The following is a 26821-nucleotide window of genomic DNA, read 5'->3' on the forward strand; positions in this document are numbered from 1 at the left end:
GATCACAAGGCAGTCAAAAAAATCAGATTTGATCTCTGGACACAATTTTCCATTGTTGAGATTCACAGATTTAGTGGAGGCTAAAGCTTGAAGTCACAACATTTTGATAGGCAGGATTAACAGAGGAAGGATGGCAGGCCTGAACTGCTGCTGGGGAGCCAGAAGTCATTTCTGGACTGGGATCAAGAAAGAGGGTACTCTGCCCACAGCAGTTGGCTAGGACTTGGAAGGAAAGTTATGACCAACCTAGATAGCATATTCAAAAGCAGAGACATTACTTTGCCAACTAAGGTCCGTCTAGTCAAGGCTATGATTTTTCCAGTGGTCATGTATGGATGTGAGAGTTGGACTGTGAAGAAAGCTGAGCGCCAAAGAATTGATACTTTTGAAGTGTGGTGTTGGAGAAGACTCTTGAGAATCCCTTGGACTGCAAGGAGATCCAACCAGTCCATTCTGAAGGAGATCAACCCTGGGTGTTCTTTGGAAGAAATGATCCTAAAGCTGAAACTCCAGTACTTTGGCCACCTCATGCGAAGAGTTGACTCACTGGCAAAGACTCTGATGCTGGGAGGGATTGGGGGCAGGAGGAGAAGGGGACGACAGAGGATGAGATGGCTGGATGGCATCACCAACTCGATGGATATGAGTTTGAGTGAACTCTTGGAGTTGGTGATGGACAGGGAGGCCTGGCGTGCTGCAATTCATGGGGTTGCAAAGAGTCGGACACGACTGAGTGACTGAACTGAACTGAACTGTCTTCCTATTTGAGCTTCCACAACAGATAAAGACTGTAAGAAAGGACAAGATAAACTACTCAGGTGGCCTGGAACATGAGGGCTGCGAGTTGGTATTTACTGGGCTTGTTGACTTGAAAAAACACACACACACACACACACACACTATCAGGGACTTTCCTGGCATCCAGTGGTGAGAACTTCCCCTTCCAATGCCGGGCAGTAGGTTCGATCTGTGGTTGGGGAGCTGAGATCCTACATGCCTCCAGGTCAAAAAGCAAAACAAAACTAAAAGGTTAAAAAAAAAAAAAGAAGAAACAATATTGTAACAAATTCACCAAAGACTTAAACATTGTCCACATCAAAAACAAAGAAAATTAAAAAAAAAAACAAAAACAGTATGACTGACACATTCTCCTACTCAGAGGAAGTATAAGCAACTGAAATGGGATGGAATTTAAAGCAGATTGAAGAGGGAAGAATCCAGCAAAACCGGACAGTCCCCATCTCCCACAATGGGTAAATAAATCTCATCAAGCAACTATTTCCAGTGTATTGGATCTCAGGGTGGGTAGATGCTTCTCAACTTGTGTTTCTTGTGGGGACTGAGGAAGACATGGCCAGGATTGCAGGAGAAATCCTCCAGGAGCAATGAGCCTTTCCTTCTTTGGGTAACAGCAACTAGATCTGATTAAAGCAATTCTCTGAAACTCTTTCAGATTTTGGAAATGATCCCAGAGATCATCCTTTTTTCATAGATTGGAAGGAGATATCAAAAGAGGTGAACTGACTTACCCAAGGGCTCATCCCAAGCTGGCAGCAGAACTTAGGCTTTGTCCGTGTTCTCTGACTGCTCTGTGTTCCCCAGCCCTGCCTTGTATCCCTCTAGTGCTGCTTAGAAATGAGCGAAATTAAACTGGCAAGATTCAGCTTTATTTCCTTTATAGATACAATATTAGTGATATATCTGGGACAGAAAATAAAGATGTAACCCAACACATAATAATTCTTTTTTGTGATTGTACAGAAATGTGTAGCTAGTTTTTACAACTAAGATCATGGCATCTGGTCCCATCACTTCATGGGAAATAGATGGGGAAACAATGGAAACAGTGTCAGACTTTATTTTGGGGGGCTCCAAAATCACTGCAGATGGTGATTGCAGCCATGAAATTAAAAAACGCTTACTCCTTGGAAGGAAAGTTATGACCAACCTAGATAGCATATTCAAAAGCAGAGACATTACTTTGCCGACTAAGGTCCGCCTAGTCAAGGCTATGATTTTTCCAGTGGTCATGTATGGATGTGAGAGTTGGACTGTGAAGAAAGCTGAGCACCGAAGAATTGATGCTTTTGAAGTGTGGTGTTGGAGAAGACTCTTGAGAGTCCCTTGGACTGCAAGGAGATCCAATCAGTCCATTCTAAAGGAGATCAGTCCTGGGTGTTCATTGGAAGTACTAATGCTAAAGCTGAAACTCCAATACTTTGGCCACCACATGCGAAGAGTTGACTCATTGGCAAAGACTCTGATGCTGGGGGGGATTGGGGGCAGGAGGAAAAGGGGACGACAGAGGATGAGATGGCTGTATGGCATTACCGATTTGATGGACATGAGTTTGGGTGAACTCCGGGAGTTGGTGTTGGACACGAGGACTGGTGGGCTGCAATTCATGGGGTCGCAAAGAGTCGGACACGACTGAGCGACTGAACTGAACTGAACTGAACTGAAGTGTGTAATGGGGTGGGACGGTGGGGTGCAGGGGGCAAGGATGGATATGAGACTTAGCAGAGGTGTGGAAAAGAAGCTGTGACCTTCAGACCCTGATACTGGTCTTTACTTGCCTGAAGGTAGGGGCATAGCACAGACGACTTACCTAAATCATCTGGGTCCAGTTCTTTGAAGTGCTTTGAAAGTGTTTATCACCATCATCTAAAGTGCTCTTCATAAAATATTTCTTGAACAGGAAAAAAAGAAAAGAGTATATCTTAACCCTGAGTTCCTTCCTGACTTTGGTTGTTCGATGGCCTGCTATACACAGTAAGGCCATCATCAGCCACATCCTTCGAAGCTTGTTAGAAATACAGAATCTCTGGCACCATTCCAGGCCTGCTGAGCCAGAAGCTGCATCTCAACAAGATTCCCAGTTGATTTACTCGCAATTTAGAGTCTGGGAAGCCCTGCTCTGCGCGGGTCTGCCATAAGACTAAAGAATAGAACGGAATGTCTCACACCGCCACCTACTTTTTATTTATTTTTTATATTTTTAGTATAAATTTATTTTAATTGGAGGTTAATTACTTTACAATATTGTATTGGTTTTGTGATACTTTGACACGAATCAGCCATGGGTGTACATGCGTTCTCCATCCTGAACCCCCCTCCCACCTCCCTCCCCATCCCATCCCACTGGGTCATCCCAGTGCATTAGCCCTGAGCATCCTGTATCATGCATCAAACCTGGACTGGCGATTTGTTTCACATATGATAATATACATGTTTCAATGCTATTCTCCCAAATCATCCCACCCTCGCCCTCTCCCACAGAGTCCAAAACACAGTTCTATACATCTGTGTCTCTTTTGCTGTCTCACATACAGGGTTATCGTTACCATCTTTCTAAATCCCATATATATGCGTTAGTATACTGTATTGGTGTTTTTCTTTCTGGCTTACTTCACTCTGTATAATAGGCTCCAGTTTCCTCCATCTCATTAGAACTGATTCAAATATATTCTTTTTATTGGCTGAGTAGCACTCCATTGTGTATATGTACCACAGCTTTCTTATCCATTCATCTGGTGATGGACATCTAAGTTGCGTCCATGTCCTGGCTATTACAAACAGTGCTGCAATGAACATTGGGGTACATGTGTCTCTTTCAATTCTGGTTTCCTCAGTGTGTATGCCCAGCAACAAGTGGTGCTGGGAAAACTGATCAACCACTTGTAAAAGAATGAAACTAGAACACTTTCTAACACCATACACAAAAATAAACTCAAAATGGATTAAAGATCTAAACATAAGACCAGAAACTATAAAACTCCTAGAGGAGAATATAGGCAAAACACTCTCCAACATACGTCACAGCAGGATCCTCTATGAACCACCTCCCAGAATATTGGAAATAAAAGCAAAAATAAACAAATGGGACCTAATTAAAATTAAAAGCTTCTGCACAACAAAGGAAACTATAAGCAAGGTGAAAAGACAGCCTTCAGAATGGGAGAAAATAATAGCAAATGAAGCAACAAATGAATTAATCTCAAAAACAGACAAGCAACTCCTGCAGCTCAATTCCAGAAAAATAAACAACCCAATCAAAAAATGGGCCAAAGAACTAAATAGACATTTCTCCAAAGAAGACATACAGATGGCTAACAAACACATGAAAAGATGCTCAACATCACTCATTATCAGAGAAATGGAAATCAAAACCACAATGTGGTACCATTACACGCCAGTCAGAATGGCTGCGATCCAAAGGTCTACAAGCAATAAATGCTGGAGAGGGTGTGGAGAAAAGGGAACCCTCTTACATTGTTGGTGGGAATGCAAACTAGTATAGCCACTATGGAGAACAGTGTGGAGACTCCTTCAGTTCAGTTCAGTCGCTCAGTCATGTCCGACTCTTTGCGACCCCATGAATCGCAGCATGCCAGGCCTCCCTGTCCATCACCAACTCCCGGAGTTCACTCAAGACTCATGTCCATCGAGTCAGTGATGCCATCCAGCCATCTCATCCTCTGTTGTCCCCTTCTCCTCCTGCCCCCAATCCCTCCCAGCATCAGAGTCTTTGCCAATGAGTCAACTCTTCGCATGAGGTGGCCAAAGTACTGGAGTTTCAGCTTTAGCATCATTCCTTCCAAAGAAATCCCAGGGCTGATCTCCTTGCATTCCAAGGGACTCTCAAGAGTCTTCTCCAACACCACACTTCAAAAGCACCAATTCTTCAGCGCTCAGCCTTCTTCACAGTCCAGCTCTCACATCCATACATGACCACAGGAAAAACCATAGCCTTGACTAGATGGCTCTTAGTTGGCAAAGTAATGTCTCTCTTTTCAATATGCTATGTAGGTTGGTCATAACTTTTCTTCCAAGGAGTAAGCGTCTTTTAATTTCATGGCTGCAACCACCATCTGCAGTGATTTTGGAGCCCCAAAAAATAAAGTCTGACACTGTTTCTACTGTTTCCCCATCTATTTCCCATGAAGTGATGGAACTGGATGCCATGATCTTCGTTTTCTGAATGTTGAGCTTTAAGCCAACTTTTTCACTCTCCAATTTCACTTCATCAAGAGGCTTTTTAGTTCCTCTTCACTTTCTGCCATAAGGGTGGTGTCATCTGCATATCTGAGGTTATTGATATTTCTCCTGGCAATCTTGATTCCAGCTTGTGTTTCTTCCAGTCCAGCGTTTCTCTTGATGTACTCTGCATGGAAGTTAAATAAGCAGGGTGACAATATACAGCCTTGACGTACTCCTTTTCCTATCTGGAACCAGTCTGTTGTTCCATGTCCAGTTCTAACTGTTGCTTCCTGACCTGCATACAGATTTCTCAAGAGGCAGGTCAGGTGGTCTGGTATTCCCATCTCTTTCAGAATTTTCCAGAGTTTATTGTGATCCACACAGTCAAAGGCATTGGTATACTCAATAAAGCAGAAATAGATGTTTTTTTTCTGGAACTCTCTTGCTTTTTCCATGATCCAGCAGATGTTGGCAATTTGATCTCTGGTTCCTCTGCCTTTTCTGAAACCAGCTTGAACATCTGGAAGTTCACGGTTCACGTGTTGCTGAAGCCTGGCTTGGAGAATCTTGAGCATTACTTTACTAGCGTGTGGAGACTCCTTAAAAAACTGGAAATAGAGCGGTCACCCTCTTTTTAAAAGTGCAGTATCTACTGAAAAATAGTTAAAGTGTTAGTCGCTCAGTCGAGTCCCACTCCTCGCGACTCCATGCCCTGACTAGCCCCGCTCTCTTCATGGAATTCTCCAGGCAAGAATATTGGAGTGGGTAGCCGTTCCCTTCTCCAGAGGATCTTCCTCACCGAGGGATGGAAGTCGGTCTTCTGCCTTCCAGGCATTTTCTTTACCGTCTGAACCACCAGAACTTCCAGCTGACAATTCAAAAATATCAAGATTCTGTAATTTAAAAAAAAACACCCAAACTTAATAACGGTTCTTTTTTAGTGGATGTTCCTCATAGATATTTCACAGACACACGGAACGCTGAAGTTGAAACAAGCCTTGGAAACCATTAGTCTACCCAGTATCCTACCAAAGAGAGTGCTACGCGGCCCGCACCCCGCCCACTCGCCGCTGCGCGCCCCAGGAGCGAGTCGCGCCTCGCTGACGTCATCAGAGTGCGCCTCCCGCCGCCGCCACTGCCGTTTCCCCGGCGTGCGAGTCCGGCAGTTTCAGCTTCTCCTCTTGTCTGCCCTGCGGTAACTGCGGTCGTTCAGGTCCCGAGATCCGCAGCGTCACAGGCTCGGCGACATGTCGATGCTGGCTGAGCGTGAGTGTTGGGCGCGGAGGTTTGATCGGGCCCGAGGGTGAAGTTTCCGGGTGACACGGTGGCCGGCGGCGCTCAGTGGGCCGGAGGGGGCCGGGGGCCGGCGTCCTGGAAGCCCATCTCGGCTCTCCCTGGCTGCCGCGGAGATTTCCCAGCTCAGCCTTCCTCGAAAGTTAGCTACAGGTCTGCTGATGAGACCGAGTGTCCGTTTGGGACGCTTGTCCTCGCTCTCAAACCTGGACACGTGGGCGGTGGGTTCCAGTGGGGGGTCAGGACTCTGGTTTTGGGGACCTGAACTCTTACTTCCCCAGGCCTCAGCGTCCTCTGGCTAAAAGGAAGTTGTTGGGCCAGCAGTGAAAGCCCGTCCTTGAAGATGTATTGAATCAAGAAAAAGAAAAGCCAAGAGCTTAGAAGCAGTAAACACTGGAAGTTAGTGTTTTTTAGGGGAGGCAGGACTGAGTGATTCTAAATAAAATCGTGGTGGTTGTGACTTTGGTAGTTGGAATTAGTAACAGTCTTCTTTGAGAGGAGTGTTGGCCGCAACGCCCGCGGTGCTTGGGTTTGCCTTTGACATTCACTATTATTTTGTGAAGTTCGTCAATTTCCTTCCTTTGGCGCGGCTTTTTAACTTTTGAATGGCACCTGTAGTTAAGGCTCCCGGCCACCAGAGAGCAGTCGTGCTTTGGAACTGAAAAGCCGGCCTGTCCCTTTGAAAGTGTTTAGAGGAGAACCAGAAACAGTGTCTTTAACAGACCAACAGCAACTACACAGGGACTCCATGAAATAAATGCTGTCGGCATCCTCTCATCTAAAGAGGTGGGGGAAAGGGAGCACGAAACTAAGTGGGTAAGACACCATTCAGGTTTTAACAGGGGCAGAAGTTGAGATTCAGAAGAAAATAATTCACCCCAAGTCACTGAGGTAGAAAGTGACAAAATCGGTCTAGTTGTCGCTGTTTCTTTACATTCTTGCCACTAGGGTCAGCAGACTACTATTGTTTTTTAAATACGGACTTACAAAACGGCGTATGTATGTGTTCGTGTGACCCCGTGGGCTCTGTTTCTTCATCTGTATAACCAGCGTGGCTAAATCTCTTCTGGTTTTAATATTCTCTGATGTACACTTAGTTCAGCATGTACGTGGAAACATTAGCCCTAGTTCTGCTATTCATTTATGTCTCTTTCCATGATCAGTTTCTCTGGGGCTATTAAAAACATCTTCAATTACAGTCATCACCAGGTTGTCTTAAAAAAGTCAATGAGATGGTGAATGTGAAAATAGTTCAAAATACGGATGCGCGGTGCCATCTGTGGACATCAGTAATTCAGACTGCAGGATTTCAAGAGAGTATTTTCAGTTCTCCCGCCAACCCCATGTCTCCAGATCTTCATATCTTTGGCATAGTAATAGATAACATTGGGTTGGCCAAAAAGTTCACTCAAGTTTTGTCCATACCCTATACTTGGGCCAACCCAGTATTTTGTGTTGCCTTTTAGTATGATTTACTAAATTAGAGGCATCCCCTGTGATTAGACACTTAGGACTGGTGTTCTTGTTTCAGAAGTGAGAAAATAGAAAATTAGCGAAATCCCAGCCCGCCATTTCACTGCCCAGCAATTATTTTCTCTGATAGTTTATACAATTGTAACAATTCTGTAGATACAGTTTTGTAACCTACTTCCCCCCCCCCCCCCCCCCCCCCCCCCCCCCCCCCCCCCCCCCCCGCTGATTCACCTGAAATTAACATTTTCACTTCAGTAAGTACGCTGCTTCCTTTGTCTTCCCTTGCCATGTGGACTAGGCTGTGTTCTCTTTTATCTTCCCAGGCGTCTATTCCTGTTCTAAAAATCTAGCAGTTTTCTTTATGTTTCTCAAAAATATCCTTTATCCTGCATTTCTCTAATTGTCAAATATATTTTATTGATTTCCCCCTATTTAAGGTAAGAAATCTAGCCTACCAAAACATAAGAGAAAAATTTCATTTATCACTCTCACTTCTCAGTCCTTATTTAATTTGGAGTCTTAGGCCCACATTTTATTAGGACCAGTTTTCGACACTTGCAATTATTACATTCTCTAATCAAATGACAGTGCTATCATTAACGGATTTGAATGGTCATTGCATTACAATTTTATGCTGCTGTTTCCTTAATCTTGACTCTATTTCAGGATTAATCTATGCCTTAATCTATGTCTCAAAAAATGTTTTAATAAGAATACATGGGTGGAGGATATTTTTTTGAGGTCTTGAATATCTGAAAGTGTCTTTGGGCTAAAAGAAAAAAAGATAAAACTGCCCCTGGCTCTTGGCACTCAAAACTCTTCTCAGGGTAAGCTGAATCCTGGCATGAACTTTGTGGTACTGGGCGTGGAGTGATCAGACCTGGCACCTCTTGTGTGCAGGGTTGTTTGTTGGGGTTACCCTGAAAACGTCTGGCTAGATCTCCATATAGGAGGAGTCCCTGCTAGAGGATGGTTACCCCTTTCATCCCAAAGAGTGATTCTGCAGATTCAGGACACTCTATCCTGAGTCCTCCCCTGCATTTAACATCCTTACTTGGGAAACACTACCCTACTCCATTGCTTCCCAGGTAGTACACTGGTAAAGAATCTGCCTGCAGTGCAGGAGACACAGAGATGCAGGTTTGATCCTTGAGTTGGGAAGATCGCCTGGAGAGGGAAGTGGCAACCTACCCCAGTATTCTTGCCTGGGAAATCCACTGGACAGAGGAGCCTGGCAGGCTGCAGTCCATAGGGTCGCAAAGAGTCAGACATGACTGAGCGCATATGTGTGCACTCTGTTGGTTGGAGATACCTGCCGTTTCCTTGGGGAAGAAAAGCTGACCTCAGCTGACTCGCCAGTCTCTTGCGCCAGCGTTATAGTATATGCATTTGTGACATAAACTGTATGCCGTCTTTATTGCAGAAGATGGGCACAGTCATTCTCAAAAATGTCTCACACATGCCCCAGTCAGAGACTCCTGGCTGATACTAGTTTGGAGACATGCACTCCAACATGCACCCAGAAGCAGCCTTGCAGAGAGAGCCCTAGTTAGCCAGGCTCATCTCATATGCTGTTGGTTAGCAGAGACGACGTGAGGCTGTGTATTTACTAAGATAAGTAAAGTGGTAACTTAGTCTCCTTAGTAGCATTTTGGTGTCCCCCTTTCCCTGCGAAACAAGATACATCTGAGGCCAGCTCATTTTCCTTTTTAAGTAGTCTTCTTCTGCCTGCATGCCTGTAAAGGTTTATCTATTTTTGCTACAGTATGCGTGGTTAAGAGTCTCTGTATTGGTTTTACCTGCAGTAAATCAATTAGGACACTGCTGAGGCATGAGCCGCTGTTGGTACTCTGCTTCCATAGGTGCAACAGGTAAATGATGATGACATTTGACCTCCAGATTTCCCCCTTGGCCACCATTTACTTTTGGGTTTCATATGCTTGTGTAATAAATTTCTGGAGTCCCTTTTTTCTGCTGTCATTTTCCTTAAAAGTGTAATGATAAGTTTGAGTTTCTAATGGTCAGTTAGTTATATACATTAAAAAACAAAAACAACTGTAGGGACTCAAAGCAGTTTCCTCAATTCAGTTATCTTCCTTTGTTCCGTTTTCCCCCTTTTCTTGTTGCCTTTCTTCTTCTTTCCCTCCTTTTTTTTGTTTCTCGGTCGTTTATATATTCAATCATGTTTTTCCTGAATGCCTGCTATGGACAAATGCAATGAAGCATAAGGACAAATAAGAACATAGATGTGAGCCTTAAAGAGCTTATGGCAGAATAACAAATATGAGAGATGGATATAAACAATCGCAATACAGAGGAGTGTTAAATAAATGCCAAAGAAAAGAAACAGGGAATTTATCGTGTGAGTTCAGAGAAGGGGTCACATATGGCTGTAGGCTGTTTCAGTGAAATTAGTTATCTGCAGGTCATGATTAGTACCTGTAGGTTGTTTCTCCCCAAGTTCATGACAGTTTTGTGTGCTATGGATTAAGAATGTAAGCTTTGGAGTTGGTAGGACCTTGGTTTGTATAAAGACTCTGGTGCTTGCTTGGGGGTATTAGGCACATACCTCCTGAAGGCCTCAGATTTTCTCATCTGAAAAGTAGAGATCAGACTGCCTCCCCTCATTGGGTTACTGTGGAAACTGAGAGTATATGGATGCATTTGGCACTTACCGTGTGTGTATTGACTGGTGATGGCGACCTTGGTGTCACAGGTGCCTTATGTTGCTGCCAATCACTGAATGGAAGGCCCGATTGACGGTACATCATGTATTTCGATTTGTCACATTTGGAGGAAACATTTTTATTTCACTTTTCCAAGATCAGTTTGTATGTTCAGATTATAGAGTTTTTGGGGAAACCAGGATAAATGATCCAAGCTGATGCTGTGTCCCAGTGGATGCCGAATGTGATATCTGTATCTAATAAAACAGTGTATGTTGCATTTATAGAAGTATCGTATGTATGCCATAGGTATGTGTGTGTTTGTGAGGTATTTTCCTGGTTTGAAAGATAAGCTGCTGACGCGATACTTTGTCGTTGACAGGTCGGCGGAAGCAGAAGTGGGCTGTGGATCCAAGAAACACTGCGTGGAGTAATGATGACTCCAAGTTTGGCCAGAGGATGCTAGAGAAGATGGGGTGGTCTAAAGGAAAGGTATCTTGAAGAAGAGCCAAGGAATTGGAGCCATGCAGAGAGATTATAGATCAGGAGATTATATCTTTCTTAGGAGACTGGAAGAAATTTATTTTGGATCATTAAGTGATCTTGGAAAAATAACTAAATTTTAAAGACATTGTGATAGTAAAATTAGAATTGAACATAAATGCCAGCTGTCTTTGTTTATCGTTTAACCTGCTCTGATTTTCGTAGATAGTGCCTTTTAGTTGGTTGCATTTAGAATCACACTTAACCATCAGAGTTTTATGTTGCTTAGAGTAAAGTTTTATTCACCCTTATAACTAGACTACACATTTCCTCCTTTTCCTCACATTTCATTTATTCCTTACTCAAATAGGGCTTCTGCTGACATCTCTGTACTTAAACGGTTCTTGCCAAGGTCTTTAAAGATCTTATTTCCAAACCCAGTGGATCCTTTTTTGGTTCTCATATCACTTTGTCCCTTAGCGGCATTGGATGTCACTGACTACCCCTGCTTGGCTCCCACAGTACTGCCCTCTGTCCTGGTTTTCCCCTCTGCTTTACCAACCACCCCAAAATGTGTTGCTGGCTCTTCTCTAGACTCTTGAGCTTTGAAATTCCTTGGGGTTCAGCCCCAGGCCCTTTTCTGTCCTCTGCTTGGGTGAGCTCATTCATTCCATGCCATGCTTTGAATTACCTAAATTCTGAGAGTTGTCACTTTTCTATATCTACTCCAGATTCAAGTCTGCCCTTTGAGCTCCAAGGTTATAAATTCATCAGCCTGCTTGGCATTTTTACTTGAGTTAGCATCTTAAGTTGATTATTTTTATTATAAAACTTTTTGATCCCTCCCAAATCTTTTTCTTCTCAAGTTTTCTTCGTTTTGCAAATATACCCTGTCAAGGGTTTATTTACTTAAGCCAGAAACCCGGCAGTGGTGCTTGGTTCCACCACCTCACTCACTTCCTGCCCTTCCAGTCATCATTCCTCTCTGCGGGCCCTGTCCTGGACCAACCACCACCACTGCCTGTCCTGATCAGCACAGCAGCCTCTCAGCTGCTTCCCTGCCTCCCTTCTTTTCCTTCTCTGGGCCATTTGCCTTACAGCAGCCATTGTGAGCTTTTAAAATATAGAAATTAGATCATGTCATTCCTTTGCTTAAAAGCTCAGTGATTTCCCATTGTTTTAAAGAAATAAAATCTGGAAATTCCATGGCAGTCCTTGATTAGGACTCCACACTTTCACTGTCAAGGGCACGGGTTCAGTCCCTGTCAGGGGAACTAAGATCCTGCAAAAGCCATGGGGCATGGCCAAAACCAAAAACAACAGAATCCAAATTCCTCCCATAGTGCCCAAGGTCCTTGAGATCTGGTCCGTTTATAGCTCTTTTTATTTCCTCCATCCATTCTACTAGAGCCACCTTGGGTGACTTTTAGTACACTAGGTACTCGGGGACAAATGAGTGTTAATGAGGCGGGGGACTTGGGATCCCCTTCCTCAGGGCTGTTTTGTAGAATTATCTAATGGAAAGCGCCACGGACTTGTAGTGCCTCCGATGGGCCTCTGTTGGTTTGGTAGTAGCGTTCTGCTTTTGCGCATCAAGAAAAGGCATGTTCTTTTCAGTGTTTCCATGGTTTTAAAAGCGAGCCTCAGGGTGAAGAATTGGCATTCCCTGGTGGCTCAGATGGTTAAGTGTCTGCTTACAGTGCAGGAGACCCACGTTCGATCCCTGGATTGGGAAGATCGCCTGGAGAAGGAAATGGCAACCCACTCCAGTACTCTAGCCTGGAGAATCCCATGGACAGAGGAGCCTGGTAGGCTACAGTCCACGGGGTCGCACAGAGTCGGACACGACTGAAGCGACTTCACTTTCACTGTGAGTGCAGGGCTTCCCAGGTGGCGCTAGTGGTGAAGAACTCGCCTGCCCATGCCGGTGACATAAGAGACACAGATCTGATATCTGGTTGAAAGATCCCCTGGAGGAGGTCATGGCAACCCACTCCAGGATTCTCGCCTGGAGAATCCCACAGACAGAGGAGCCTGGGGGCTACAGTCCACAGGTTCTCCAAGAGTTGGACGCGACTGAAGCGACTTAGCCCAGCACGGCACTGAGTGCATCCTTGGTGTTACAGACACATCTTGAAAGACTCCACTAGACTGTCCTCTTTGAGGACAAGGGTAGAGCCTCCTAATGTGAGTGATGAATCCGTTAATGAAGGAAGAGAGAGGTAATTTCTTTTCCTCCCTGATGAAAATGCTAACTCTCTTTATGTTTAATCTCCACAGGGTTTGGGGGCTCAGGAGCAAGGAGCCACTGATCATATTAAAGTTCAAGTCAAAAATAACCACCTGGGACTAGGAGCTACTATCAATAACGAAGTAAGCAACAGTGTGTCTGCTGGGGTTTTCCTTGCATCGTTGTTATTTTTGTCAGTGTAAAAAAGAAATTAATCCAGTCAAATTGATTGATCAGTTTTAAGCTGTTCAAGAATGTACAGTCCATGTTTTGGATAACAAGCCAGTGACTAAACCGTCTGTGCATCATGTAACATGCAGTCATTTTGCCTTATTGCTTATGCATAAAAGATTCCAAGTAGCCTTATTGCTGAACTTTGCAAAAAGTGGGGTTTTTTATTTTTATTTTTTTGCACTTCAGGACAGAGAGGAATTTTCATCTTGACCTCTGTTGGAATATTAGCTTATATTGCTAAAATTGGTGGCATTTTGTTTCGGAAATACTGCAAGAGAGTACCGTCCTTTTCTTGTCCCATTGTCTGTTTCTGACTGTTGGTGTATAGCAGTTGAGATAATTCACATTTCCTAGTAAACACTAACACTTTGAAAATATGACTCTGTAATTAAAAGTTCATGGCTTGCCCTGCCTTTCATTTTTAGTGTCGTTGCTCACTTTAGAAAGCATCTAAACTGAAAGCTTTGTTCTTGCATTTTTGCAGCCAACAGAATCTGGTAGAAAATCTGAAGCATTACTTTAGGTGAACTGGATTACCGTGCTTTGTTCAGTTGCTCTGAGGGGTGGACTGGAGCAGCTAAGACTGTTTGGGCTAACAGCTGAAAGCTTAAACCACTAAAGGAAGAGTTTATAGCTTTGTCAAACCATCATGTTGTACACCTAAAACTAATACAATGTTTTATGTCAGTTATGTCTCAATAAAACTGAAACAAATGCTGTGACTATCTGACAAAATCCAAGACCAGTACTTCAGAAGGTTCACAGTACACACATTTAGTAGATGGAGTGCGTAGCAATATCTTCTGTATTTTCATCAATTAATAAACACACCGTGGACAATTTTTTAAAGAGTTTACATAAGGTTGATTTTTGCAGGTAGCTTTTTAGAGGTGCATATATAGATATACTTAATTTTTTAGGAGAAGCATTGCCTATTCAATAGGCTTGAACATTTTCAAAGGTAACATATTTAAGCATTCTTTGAAAAGTACCTATGAGGCAAATTCCTAAAGGGAAACCCTGCTGTTTGATATCAAAACAAGTTGATATTATTTTGGAGATGCTCATTCTGTTTTAAAGTCAGATTCTCTTTATTATGAAGAAGTTACTAACTGAGCACCTTATCAGTGGGTGCTAATTGATTTGGGGGACTTAGAGCCCTTCCCCCACCCTTCCCCACTGGTGTTTCCTCTAATTGGGATGGATGTAAGCAAATAGAATTGGCATATAGGCTCAAAAAAGCAAAGCAGAGAGCCCTCAAATCTATCCCTGTTTTTGTTCCTTTAACCTACATAATTTTCCCTTAGTGTGAAAAAAAATTTTTTTGTTTTGCTTTATTTTAATATTTAACACAAAGGTTGCCTGCTGTTTATTTGACTATAAGTTGACTTGATAAGTTACCCACATTTGAAATCAGGGCTTAAGCTTCCAAGATGCTCAGTGGCTCAGTAGTAAAGAATTTGCCTGCAAGGGCAGGAGACTGAGATTTGATCCCTGGGTCGAGAAGATCGCCTGGAGAAGGAGATGGCAACCCACTTCAGTATGCTAGCCTGGGAAACCCCATGTACAGAGGAGCCTGGTGGTCTGTAGTCCATGGGGTTGCAAAAGAGTCGGACACAACAACAAATAGATAAATTACAGTTCAAATTTTTACTATTTCTTCTTCTTCTTTCAAATTTATAAAGTAACATTTTGGTGAAACATTTAAAAATTCAGAGATTTCCTTGATTCCAATTATATCTTATCTTAGCATAGGTAGATAACAGGTTTGCCTCTAATTGATTTTTTGGTATTTTTCAGGACAACTGGATTGCTCATCAAGATGATTTTAACCAGCTTCTGGCCCAGCTGAACACTTGCCATGGGCAGGAAACAGCAGGTGGAGAAACCTTTGCTTTTTATCCATTAGATGTAACTGAGTGACTGAACTGAACTGAATCTCAATATAAAATATTTTTATCAATTTTTTTTTTTACTGTTAGTATCATATCTGAAAGTTAACTGATTGTAGCTGTCACAAACAGTCATTTCTGTTTACATTTCCAGGTACTCGCATTGAATTAACATTAGTCGTAAGCAGAGGCTTTTTCTCCCCATTAAGAGTTTGAGAATGACAAGATCAGTTTACTTAGTTTCCATTTCTCCGCTGCAGTTCCCTTATCCCGGCCTTACAATGTCCGGGGTCCTGCAGTTCAGGCCTTGTTCATCTTTCATCTGCACGCTCTTGTTATGCCATCCGGTCTCCAGGGGAGTGTGGTGACCATTGCCACACTTCTCTCTGTTGCTTCACCCTCTCTCCTGAACCCCAGACTGGTATGGAGCCCCCTGCTCAGTATCTTCATCAGGGCTTCCTTGACTTCTGGAGCTCAACATGTCCAAACTTCAATTCTGCACCTCCCCAACTCCCACCCTGTAAACTCTTGGACCTGCATACCCCACAACCTGTTTTATCCACCATCTTCCCCATTTCAGTTGATGTCAGCTTCATCCTTCTAGTTGTTCCAGCGAAAGAACTGTTGTCGGTTCTGCCTCTAAAATGTATGCAGACCCTGACTTCCTCTTGTCACCTACCCTGTAACCAATGTGGTCTGAGCAGCTGGTATTTCCTGTGGATTATTGCAAGAGCCTGTAAAGCCTTTCTCAGCCATGGCACTGCTGATGTTTCTGGCCAGATCATTCTTTGCTGTGAGACACGTCCTCTGCATTTAGGATGATTAGCAGCATCCTTGACCGCTATCCACTGGACACCATTTGTACCCTTTCCCTAGTTGTGACAAAATATCTCCTGATATCGCCAAATGTCCCCTGGGCACAATGCCCCAACTCTAAACTCTGTCCACCCATGGACTTACCTCAAGACCACTAGAGGTTGCTGTCTCCCTGTGATACGTACGGTGCTATTATTAGCCTTGCTGCTGCTGCTGCTGCTAAGTCGCTTCAGTCATGTCCAGCTCTGTGTGACCCCAGAGACAGCAGCCCACCAGGCTCCCCCGTCCCTGGGATTCTCCAGGCAAGAACACTGGAGTGGGTTGCCATTTAGCCTTAGCTCAGTACAATTCAAACCAGGCCTTGCTAACTGCCAGTTTCAGTACTGAAAAGCCTTTAGAATATTCCTTTAAGGGAAAACCTGGCCAGGGACGTGGAGAGCTGAGATCATTTTTCTGCCAAATCATCTTTGGTAAATATAATATCTTCATCCAGATGAATTTTTGGTCATATTACTTGAATTAAAGCTGACAGGATAAGCTAGTAACCTATTTTTCTGCTATAATATTTTTAAGTTCTTTAAGATTGCTTACCTAATTACACAGTTTGCCTTTCAACTAAACAGATTCCAAACTATTTTCTTCATAGAATCTTGCAAAAATTTTAGAAATAACCCTTATTTCTTAGTGGGACACAAGAAAACTCCATAGTCTTTAAATTTTTATTTTTTTAAAGTATCCTATCTCAAGTAGTTAACTATGACTCTGCTTGGCCTTTTGGTGGACTTACCTCATGGTTTTAAGAAATGCTTTTTACTTCTAACAGATATTTTGTTCCTTGTGATTTTAAATTTTTTTGGAAATAAATCGGGGTGCTGATATCCTGTCACCCACAAAGGACAAGAATCTTCAAATTTTTTTTGCTCCCAGAGCCTCTGAGGCAATTTGAAAAACAGTAAAAGACACTTACTCCTTGGAAGGAAAGTTAATATGCTCCCAACCTAGACAGCATATTAAAAAGCAGAGACATTACTTTGCCAACAAAGGTCTGTCTAGTCAAGGCTATGGTTTTTCCAGTAGTCATGTATGGATGTGAGAGTTGGACAGTGAAGAAAGCTGACCACCAAAGAATTGATGCTTTTGAACTGCGGTGTTGGAGAAGACTCTTGAGAGTCCCTTGGATTGCAAGGAGATCCAATCAGTCCATCCTAAAGGAGATCAGTCCTGGGTGTTCATTGGAAGGACTGATGTTGAAGCTGAAACTCCAATACATTGGCCACCTGATGTGAAGAGCTGACTCATTTGAAAATACCCTGATGTTGGGAAAGATTGGGGGCAGGAGGAGAAGGGGACGACAGAGGATGAGATGGTTGGATGGCACCACTGACTCAATGATTGTGAGTTTGAGTGAACTCTGGGAGTTGGTGATGGACAGGGAGGCCTGGTATGCTACAGTCCATGGGGTCGCGAAGAGTCAGACACGACTGAGCAACTGAACTGAACTGAACTGATACTGTTTCACGTTTTTAGATTGACGTCTATAATGTTTTTAATCATAGTTTTAAATAGTTGCCAAGAATGTGTATCCGGCCTATTTGGGAAATATCGACTTTTGAAAACAAGAGCTTTTCATCAGTCCCAAATGTGTTCAGTAGGTATTTAATACTAGAGCAATTTGATGTCCATGGTCTTCTGTTTATAAATAGAAAAGCAAGTCCTTTAATACTCAGCAATACTATATTTTCTACTTTCTTTTCCTCTGAAATAATTCCATTGCATATACCCCATGATATTTTGTATTAATATATTTTTTGCTTGAATTTTTAAAAACTCATTACCTTGTCATGTTTTTCTGCTGCAAAACAAACCCATGTAAATTTTTGGTTTATTTCTAGTAACCTCAAGGCCTACATGTAAATATTTTTCCTTTGGATTCAGTTGTCATTACTAATTAGTCGGTTATAACTAGCAAACTAGTATTTTGGTCATCTGATGCAAACAGACACCTCATTGGAAAAGACCCTGATGCTAGGAAAGATTGAGGGCAGAAGGAAAAGAAGGCATCAGAGGGTGAGACAGCTGGACAGTATCACTGATGCAATGAATTTGAACTTGAGTAAACTCCGGGAGATGGTGAGGGAGAGAGAGGCCCGGTGTGCTGTAGTCCATGGGATCGCAAAGAGCTGGACACGACTGGGTAACTGAACAACAGTTAAAACCAGGAAAGGCAAGTTTTGATAAATAGTTGATAGAATGGTAAAACCTTTCTGGAACTGCCTCTCTTGATGAGATAGATAGGGTGGGGAGGGGACTGGCTTTGATGAAAGGACCCCTCCCTGACACCAGCACTGCTTGTTCCTCACTGATCCTGGTGCAAGACCTGTGCTCCTCTGGTGTCAAGTGGGAGGAGGACCAGGGTGACGTATCTGCACAGGACAGAGCAGCTTTAGGGAAGCGTGCGTGTGGACAGGCAGGTAGAAACTGGTGCCCTAGGACGCGTCAGGGCTCAGGTTTGCTCTGGGAAGGTGCTGAGGCTCGCAGGAGGTTCTCACCTCCCCTGAGTGTGAGCAAGCTCTGCGGGATCATAGTGCACAAGTTAAGGATGTGCACTCACACGTATCTGCCTGGCTCCCAGCCCCATAGCCACCTCCTCAGTGGGTCTTACTCTACCCTCCATGCTTCAGTGTCCTGTGAGGTTGGTTTAATAATCGTAGCAGCTATCTTCTAGGGTGGTTGTGAGACGAAATGCAGGAATGCATAGAAAGCTTAGCCCAACACCTAGTACTTAATAAGCCTTCCATTGGTAAAAACTACTTCAGTCTGGTACAATGCTTGGTGATTTGTGTTTGGAACAACAAAATTGAGAATGTAATGTGCTATATGAAGGTTTTTGCCTGCAAAAAGAGCAGGAGAAATTTACAGGTAGGATGTCTTTGAAAGAAGGTGCAAGTTGTTCTTGGGAAGTGATCACGGAGAATGTTTCAGGCTGTTGATGTGATTCAGTTCACTTCAGTCGCTCAGTTGTGTCCGACTCCTTGCGACCCCATGAATCGCAGCACGCCAGGCCTCCCTGTCCATCACCATCTCCCGGAGTTCACTCAGACTCACGTCCATTGAGTCAGTGATGCCATCCAGCCATCTCATCCTCTGTCGTCCCCTTCTCCTCCTGCCCGCAATTCCTCCCAGCATCAGAGTCTTTTCCAATGAGTCAACTCTTCGCATCAGGTGCCCAAAGTACTGGAGTTTCAGCTTTAGCATCATTCCTTGCAAAGAAATCTCAGGGTTGATCTCCTTCAGAATGGACTGGTTGGATCTCCTTGCAGTCCAAGGGACTCTCAAGAGTCTTCTCCAACACCACAGTTCAAAAGCATCAATTCTTCGGTACTCAGCCTTCCTCACAGTCAAACTCTCATATCCATACATGACCACAGGAAAAACCATAGCCTTGACTAGATGGACCTTTGTTGGCAAAGTAATGTCTCTGCTTTTGCATATACTATCTAGGTTGGTCATAACTTTCCTTCCAAGGAGTAAGCATCTTTTAATTTCATGGCTGCAGTCACCATCTGCAGTGATTTTGGAGCCCCCCAAAATAAAGTCTGGCACTGTTTCCACTGTTTCCCCATCTATTTCCCATGAAGTGATGGGACTGGATGCCATGATCTTCGTTTTCTGAATGTTGAGCTTTAAGCCCACTTTTTTACTCTCCTCTTTCACTTTCATCAAGAGGCTTTTTAGTTCCTCTTCACTTTCTGCCATAAGGGTGGTGTCATCTGCATATCTGAGGTTATTGATATTTCTCCGGGCAATCTTGATTCCAGCTTGTGCTTCTTCCAGTCCAGCGTTTTTTCATGATGTACTCCGTATATAAGTTAAATAACCAGGGTGACAATATACAGCCTTGATGTACTCCTTTTCCTATCTGGAACCAGTCTGTTGTTCCATGTCCAGTTCTAACTGTTGCTTCCTGACCTGCATACAGATTTCTCAAGAGGCAGGTCAGATGGTCTGGTATTCCCATGTCTTTCAGAATTTTCCACAGTTTATTGTGATCCACACAGTCAAAGGCTTTGGCATAGTCAAGAAAGCAGAAATAGATGTTTTTCTGGAACTCTCTTGCTTTTTTCATGATCCAGCGCATGTTGGCAATTTGATCTCTGGTTCCTCTGCCTTTTCTAAAACCAGCTTGAACATCAGGAAGTTCACGGTTCATGTATTGCTGAAGCCTGGCTTGTAGAATTTTGAGCATTACTTTACTAGCATGTGAGATGAGTGCAATTGTGCGGTCGTTTGAGCATTCTTTGGCATTGCCTTTCTTTGGGATTGGGATGAAAACTGCCCTTTTCCAGTCCTGTGGCCACTGCTGAGTTTTCCAAATTTGCTGGCATATTGAGTGCAGCACTTTCACAGCAGCATCTTCCAGGATTTGAAACAGCTCAACTGGAATTCCATCACCTCCACTAGCTTTGTTCGTAGTGATGCTTTCTGAGGCCCACTTGACTTCACATTCCAGGATGTCTGGCTCTAGCTGAGTGATCACACCATCATGATTATCTGGGTCTTGAAGATCTTTTTTGTATAGTTCTTCTGTGTATTCTTGCCACCTCTTCTTCATATCTTCTGCTTCTGTTAGGTCCATATCATTTCTGTCTTTTATCGAGCCCATCTTTGCATAAAATATTCCCTTGGTAGCTCTAATTTTCTTGAAGAGATCTCTAGTCTTTCCCATTCTGTTGTTTTGCTCTATTTCTTTGCATTGGTCACTGAGGAAGGCTTTCTTATCTCTTCTTGCTATTCTTTGGAACTCTGCATTCAGATGCTTATATCTTTCCTTTTCTCCTTTGCTTTTCGCCTCTCTTCTTGTCACAGCTATTTGTAAGGCCTCCCCAGACAGCCATTTTGCTTTCTTGCATTTCTTTTCCATGGGGATGGTCTTGATACAATGTCACGAAGCTCATTCCATAGTTCATCAGGCACTCTATCTATCAGATCTAGGCCCTTAAATCTATTTCTCACTTCCACTGTATAATCATAAGGGATTTGATTAGGTCATACCTGAATGGTCTAGCGATTTTCCCTACTTTCTTCAATTTGAGTCTGAATCAGTCTGATTTCGGTGTTGGCCATCTGGTGATGTCCATGTGTAGAGTCTTCTCTTGTGTTGTTGGAAGACGGTGTTTGCTATAACCAGTGCATTTTCTTGGCAAAACTCTATTAGTCTTTGTCCTGCTTCATTCCACATTCCAAGGCCAAGTTTGCCTGTTACTCCAGGTGTTTATTGACTTCCTACTTTTGCATTCCAGTCCCCTATAATGAAAAGAACATCTTTTTTGGGTATTAATTCTAAAAGGTCTTGTAGGTCTTCATAGAACCGTTCAACTTCATTTTCTTCCGCGTTACTGGTTGGGGCATAGACTTGGATTACCATGATATTGAATGGTTTGCCTTGGAAACGAATAGAGATCATTCTGTCGTTTTTGAGATTGCATCCAAGTACTGCATTTTGGCTCTTTTGATGTGATTAAGCCGTGCTTAATCTAAAGGTTGAAGCATCTACCTTTATGTTGTCCAGAGACTTACTGTGTAATTTCCTAGGAAGAATTACAGTTAGTTAACATGTTTAATCATGTTAAACAAGCATGCGCTTGTGTTGCTTCAGTATTAAGGTGAAACTTTCTTTTTTCTCATTTCTCTAATCTCATGTTTATATGTTTCCTTATGACGTAACTATAGGAAAATTCAGTGTCTTTTCTACTTATGATGTTCTCTTTCTGCTACTTGAATTTGACAAATAGATAAAGATGAGGGCATATAGGCAGCTTGTTAGAATCCTGTCACTGACTCTTACCCCACATCTACTTGCTTTGATATTTCAGGTGAGGGACTGCATTCTCCCCCATATTTTCCTCTTTCGTCAAAGGAATATAACCACATGGCTTCATTCCTCAGCGATTTGTTTTTATTGTTGTTTTTACCCTGAAAGGTGGGCCTCCAGCTGAATCTGGAGTGTGAGGCGGTGGCTCAGACTCAGCGGGGTGCCAGCTCTGCCTCTCATCTCATCTCTGACCTGTTTTTGGGTCATCATTAGTCTGCCTTACCTTTACTCACTTTCTAAAGAACTTTTTATTTTGAAACAATTTTAGGCTTACAGGAAAGTGCAGAAATAGCTGTAGGAAGAGTCCTGAATGAAAGAAGAGTACCTTTCATCCAGTTTCTCCAACGATGAGATCCAACAGAGCCATAGCATGATATCAAAACGAGGAAATTGACCCTGGTGTTGACTGTTAACTAGACCACAGTTCTTACTCAGCTTTCACCAGTTTTTTGGGCTTTTTTAGCCTTCATTTAATTGTGTGTATGTAGTTCCAATGCAGTTTTACCACATGTATAGATTCATGTAGCTACCACCACATTCAAGGTATAGAATTGCTTTGTCACCACGAAAGAGCTGCCTCATGCTGCCTTTCTGTATTTGTACCCACCTTACCCCTCCAGCTTCCAAACTCCACTTTCGTCTTTGTCCCCTTTAAACCTTTCACTGTTCTCCATCTCTGTAGTCTTTCCTTTCCAGAATGTCCGAGTGGATCACTTAGTATGTAGATTGACTTTTCTCACTTAAGCATAATGCCCGCCAGTCGCCCGCCAGTGAAGTCCCTCCAGGTTGTCACACAGTATCAGTATCTCCCTCCTCTTTCTCGTGGAGTACTGTTGCCACGTAAGGGAGTACCAGAATTTGCTTAGCCATTCACCCATTGAAGGAATTTTTGTTTATTTCCAGTATCTTATTATCACAAATAAGACTATCATGAACATTCATCTGGGGGTTTTGTGTGAACACAAATTTTCATTTCTCTTCCTCCAGGATGTTATAAATTTCTGGAGAATAGCCTTGCCTGATGGGTAGTACACAGTTTAAGAGTATTTCTAATCTTTGGGTACAGTTTAGTAATAAATGATAAAGCTCCTCAGGATTTTATTTAGATAAGACTGTGTCACCATAGGGGATTGAGAATGGAATGCAGAGAGTTTAATGAAATGCTTTTCATCCTTTTTTTTTTAAAAGACTCCCCAGACAACAAGGAAAAGAAGTCTTTCAGTCTCGAAGAGAAGTCCAAAATCTCCAAAAACCGTGTTCACTATATGAAATTCACAAAAGGTAAAATTCTACATTTCTTTATTTGTTTTAAATCTCTGTATTCACATCTGGGTTTCTTAGAGCATTTTTAGCTCTTCACCAGCATCACTTGTCTCGCGTACAAGATGGAGAAGGAGGGACTCACTGGCCGGCTTGATCCAGAGCAGTGCTGAGGTGTCCGCACTGTTGTGAGTCACCGGGGGTCTTGTTAGAGTGCAGACGCAGCCTCACTCATGCCGAGGTAGGCCCCAGCTTTGCCCTTAGACTGCGTGCAAGCCCTCTGGCAAAGCTGAGCGCGGACGTTAACTTGCTATTAATATTTAGAGGAGAAGACAGGCTTTTATGTGGCTAAATTTATCGCTCAGTACTTTTAGTTACATTTCTCTTAGTTGCATTAAGCTATTTTTAGAATTTAATTTTGGTGTTGAACAGCTTTTAAAATGGACCCATTTAGAGAATCATGTAGAATCTATATGAGATTCATAAACATTCACGAAGTGGTCTCCATATTGAGTTCTCCAGTATGAAAGCTCTCACTGCCGAGCTGACTCTTCTATTGTTCCGCACTGTTTCTCTGTTTCATATAGTGCATACTTAACTGTTCATGGTCGTTGCAAAGTTAGTGTTAGAAACCTTATCTTCCTCCATCGCCACCTCCCTACTCCGGTTCCAGGGCTGTACATGGTCAGTCGTGAGTGCAGCTGTCCTCTTTAACCAGGAGGTGGCAGTCTTGTATTGGAAAGAAACCGTTTAACTAGGCTTCATCAACTCCCCAGATATTTTCCCATTGTTACGTATTAAGCATACTTCTCAGGTACAAACCCCTGTTTATTATATTAATATACTTAAAGTATAAGTATGATGACAATTATGTTATCTAGTCACCTTGGGATGGTTCATCTATGGAAGACTGGATGTATATTTCTACCTCTATATGGCAGGAAGAGCACATTGCTTTGCTGTAGTCTTGTTGACATGACTGGGAATTCCCTGACTCCTAGAACCCCCTGAATGGCAGTAGGAGCTGGAGTTCCCACTACTCTAAACGGTTCATGGTGGTTCTCATTTGGAGCAGGACCCCACAAGGTAGACTGGGCTCGGTGTGAGGGATGGCTCATGGCGGAGCTGGTTAGTTTTGGGGACATGTGCAGAGAGAGACTGGGGCTTCCCCCTTCCGTCTCCCGGCAGACATGGTCATCTGGCTCATCATGTGAGCCCCTCCTCTTTCTCCCAGGATAGAACCTTCTCTGTCATTCTCCTGTATGGCTTCTGAGCAAGGGTCCTTTCCACTCCTGACCTGCTGCAGGATAGAAAACAGTCCTTGGTGGCCCCTCAGTCCTTTTCAGGAAGGGCTAAATGGCCACTTCATCCCCATCCCTGAAATATCTTTCATTAGGCCTATAGGAAAAAAAATAGATACAGCAGAAGGGTGCTGAGCAAACTAACGAAATTGAAAGTGCCCTGTGACTTTTGGATAGCATGGCCGCCTTTTAAGCTTTCACTTTTGCAAATAGAATCTTCTTCTTATGGCAGCCTGCACGCATGATTTCACCTGAAGCATTTGCTGAAGCCGGAATAAACCTCTTCGATCTACTTTAATCTGTGGATGCCAGGAGCGTCTTCTTTCTGTTTCTAGTTGGGCCATCCCCTTGCCAGTTCACCCTGTCAGCCTGCTTGGTGTGTTCTTCCTTCTTTTTCTCTCTTTTGAAATGAAGTTTGTGGGACTCCCCTGGTGGTCCAGGGGTTAAGACTTCGCTTTCCAGTGCAGGGGTGCAGACTCATTCCCTGGTCAGGGAGTTAGGGTCCCACATGCCTCAGGACCAAAGCACATAAACAGAAGCAACAGTGTAACAAATTCAATCGAAGACTTAAAAAAAAATCCTAAAAATAAAATAATATGAGGTTTGCTTATTTATTACCTTTGTTTGGGGAGAAGGGAGGCATTGGTAAGCAGGGAAGATAATTCAAGATATATTTTAAAGGTAACAGAGAAGATTGGGCAAACAGGGAAGAAGCAGAGTGGAAATCAGTAGAAAACACAGAAGGAGGCAGAAATCCAGGGAGTGAGGAAATAATCAGTTGCCGTCTATTTTAACAGTCCACAGTGTAAGTTTATTTTAAAGTTCTTTAATTTATTGAAAGAAGTCTCCCTTGTAGAGCAGCTCTTGTCACTGAATGCGAATGATAAAGTGTGTTTCCTCCACGGCAGACTATCTTAGGTCACAGGAACCTGGGTTCCGGCTGTGACTCAGACAAATCACTTAACCTCTTGCCTTCTGTCAGCCTCAGTTTCCTTTTTTGTGAAATGAAAGATCTTTTTAAGTCATTGTTGAGTTCTAAAATAGGTTCTTTTTTAGAATTTATCAGAAATGATGCCATTATATGGAAATCATGGGTGTTCAGCATAATGGATAATAAGGCTTTTAGCTCAGGGATCTGCTCTTAGTTACAGTAACTCACTCACTGGATGAGGAGGGTTCATATTGTAGCTCCATCAGTGATCCAGAAACCCCAAACATGAGAAGGTAGCATTTTAATTTCAAGATGTTAATTTCATCCATATTCATTTAAGGGCCTAAACTCAGTGGTAGTTTCTTTTAACCTATAAAACGTTTGGTGAGGCTGTATCTGCAGAGAAAAGAAAATTAGGGAAGATGGCAATTTCTCCGAAGCCGCTTTTGATGTTTTTAATATTTAACAGGGAGAGGTTGTCCAGAGAGCCTGGCTTTTTGCTCCCAGTCAGTCATGTGGTGGCTGAGTGGATGGAAGGTTGTGTAGACAGTACTTGTGCAGCTTCGTTGTATTTAGGCTTCTTTTTCCCGTAACAATCTGTGATACTTCTCTCCTTAAATAAGGAAAGGACTCGCGCGCCTCTTGCTTGTCCCGATGGTCAGCTGCTCGTCTGACGCTGGCTTTAGTGTCCTGACGAGGCTGGCTCCCTGCAGCCAGACTCTGCTCGAGGTGGGGGTCCTGCTGCTTCTGGCTCTTCTGACATTTAAGTTAAAGGAGCACCACTGCAGGCTTTAAAAAAATATTCCAGCTGTCTTATTATCAGGTGTGAGGATCTCATTTCACCCCCTGTTTCGATTCTCCCAGGGTTCCTGATTTTCTCACATTATTACCCTTTCAGAGAAGTTTCCTAATCCTCCATTCCTCAGCTTATTATCAGTTCTATATGTTTTCATTAAAAAAAAAGTCAAAATATAATATTATCTGTTTTATCCTTCTTGATTGGGGAATGCAAATAAATTTTTGAAACAAGTGAAGCTAGCTGCCTCTGTAACACTTCAGTGTTTTTCGTTTAACTGGTGTATTTTTCAACCGGCATTTCTTTCCCTTGTGCCTTTCCTGTGAGTTGAAAAACTCAGCTTTTTGACCTCTGGTTATAACACAGTGCTCACTTGTTGGGCTCGGTATGACTTTTGCCCTTAAACTAAGAGAGGCTCTACATCTCCATGATTCTTAAGTTCTTGTGTTGGTTTTTTACAGCTTTACTTGCTTCCCATGTGGACTTCTTGCTGTTATAAGTGAGTCTGGCTGTAGCGGTCATGTTCTTCTCTCCAAATTGCTACATTGATAGACGGGAACACCTGAAAGTCCTCATTATTAGAAAAACAGCTAA

The 26821-nt window shown here is 43.0% G+C and overlaps 1 protein-coding gene across 1 annotated transcript in view; it reads left to right on the plus strand.

Moving 5' to 3' along the window:
• Positions 1 to 6111: 6111 nt before the first annotated feature.
• Positions 6112 to 26821, plus strand: part of PINX1 (PIN2 (TERF1) interacting telomerase inhibitor 1) — a 65207-nt gene continuing 44497 nt past the window's right edge. Inside the window, exons 1-5 of the mRNA XM_052645066.1 lie at positions 6112 to 6246; positions 10795 to 10904; positions 13176 to 13268; positions 15160 to 15238; positions 23128 to 23220. Of these exons, the coding sequence (XP_052501026.1) occupies positions 6228 to 6246; positions 10795 to 10904; positions 13176 to 13268; positions 15160 to 15238; positions 23128 to 23220 (394 nt within the window). The 5' untranslated portion in view covers positions 6112 to 6227. The remainder of the gene's footprint in view (positions 6247 to 10794; positions 10905 to 13175; positions 13269 to 15159; positions 15239 to 23127; positions 23221 to 26821) is intronic.

The sequence above is a fragment of the Budorcas taxicolor genome, chromosome 8 (assembly GCF_023091745.1).
Source record: "Budorcas taxicolor isolate Tak-1 chromosome 8, Takin1.1, whole genome shotgun sequence".
In the NCBI taxonomy this organism is placed as follows: Eukaryota; Metazoa; Chordata; class Mammalia; order Artiodactyla; family Bovidae; genus Budorcas; species Budorcas taxicolor.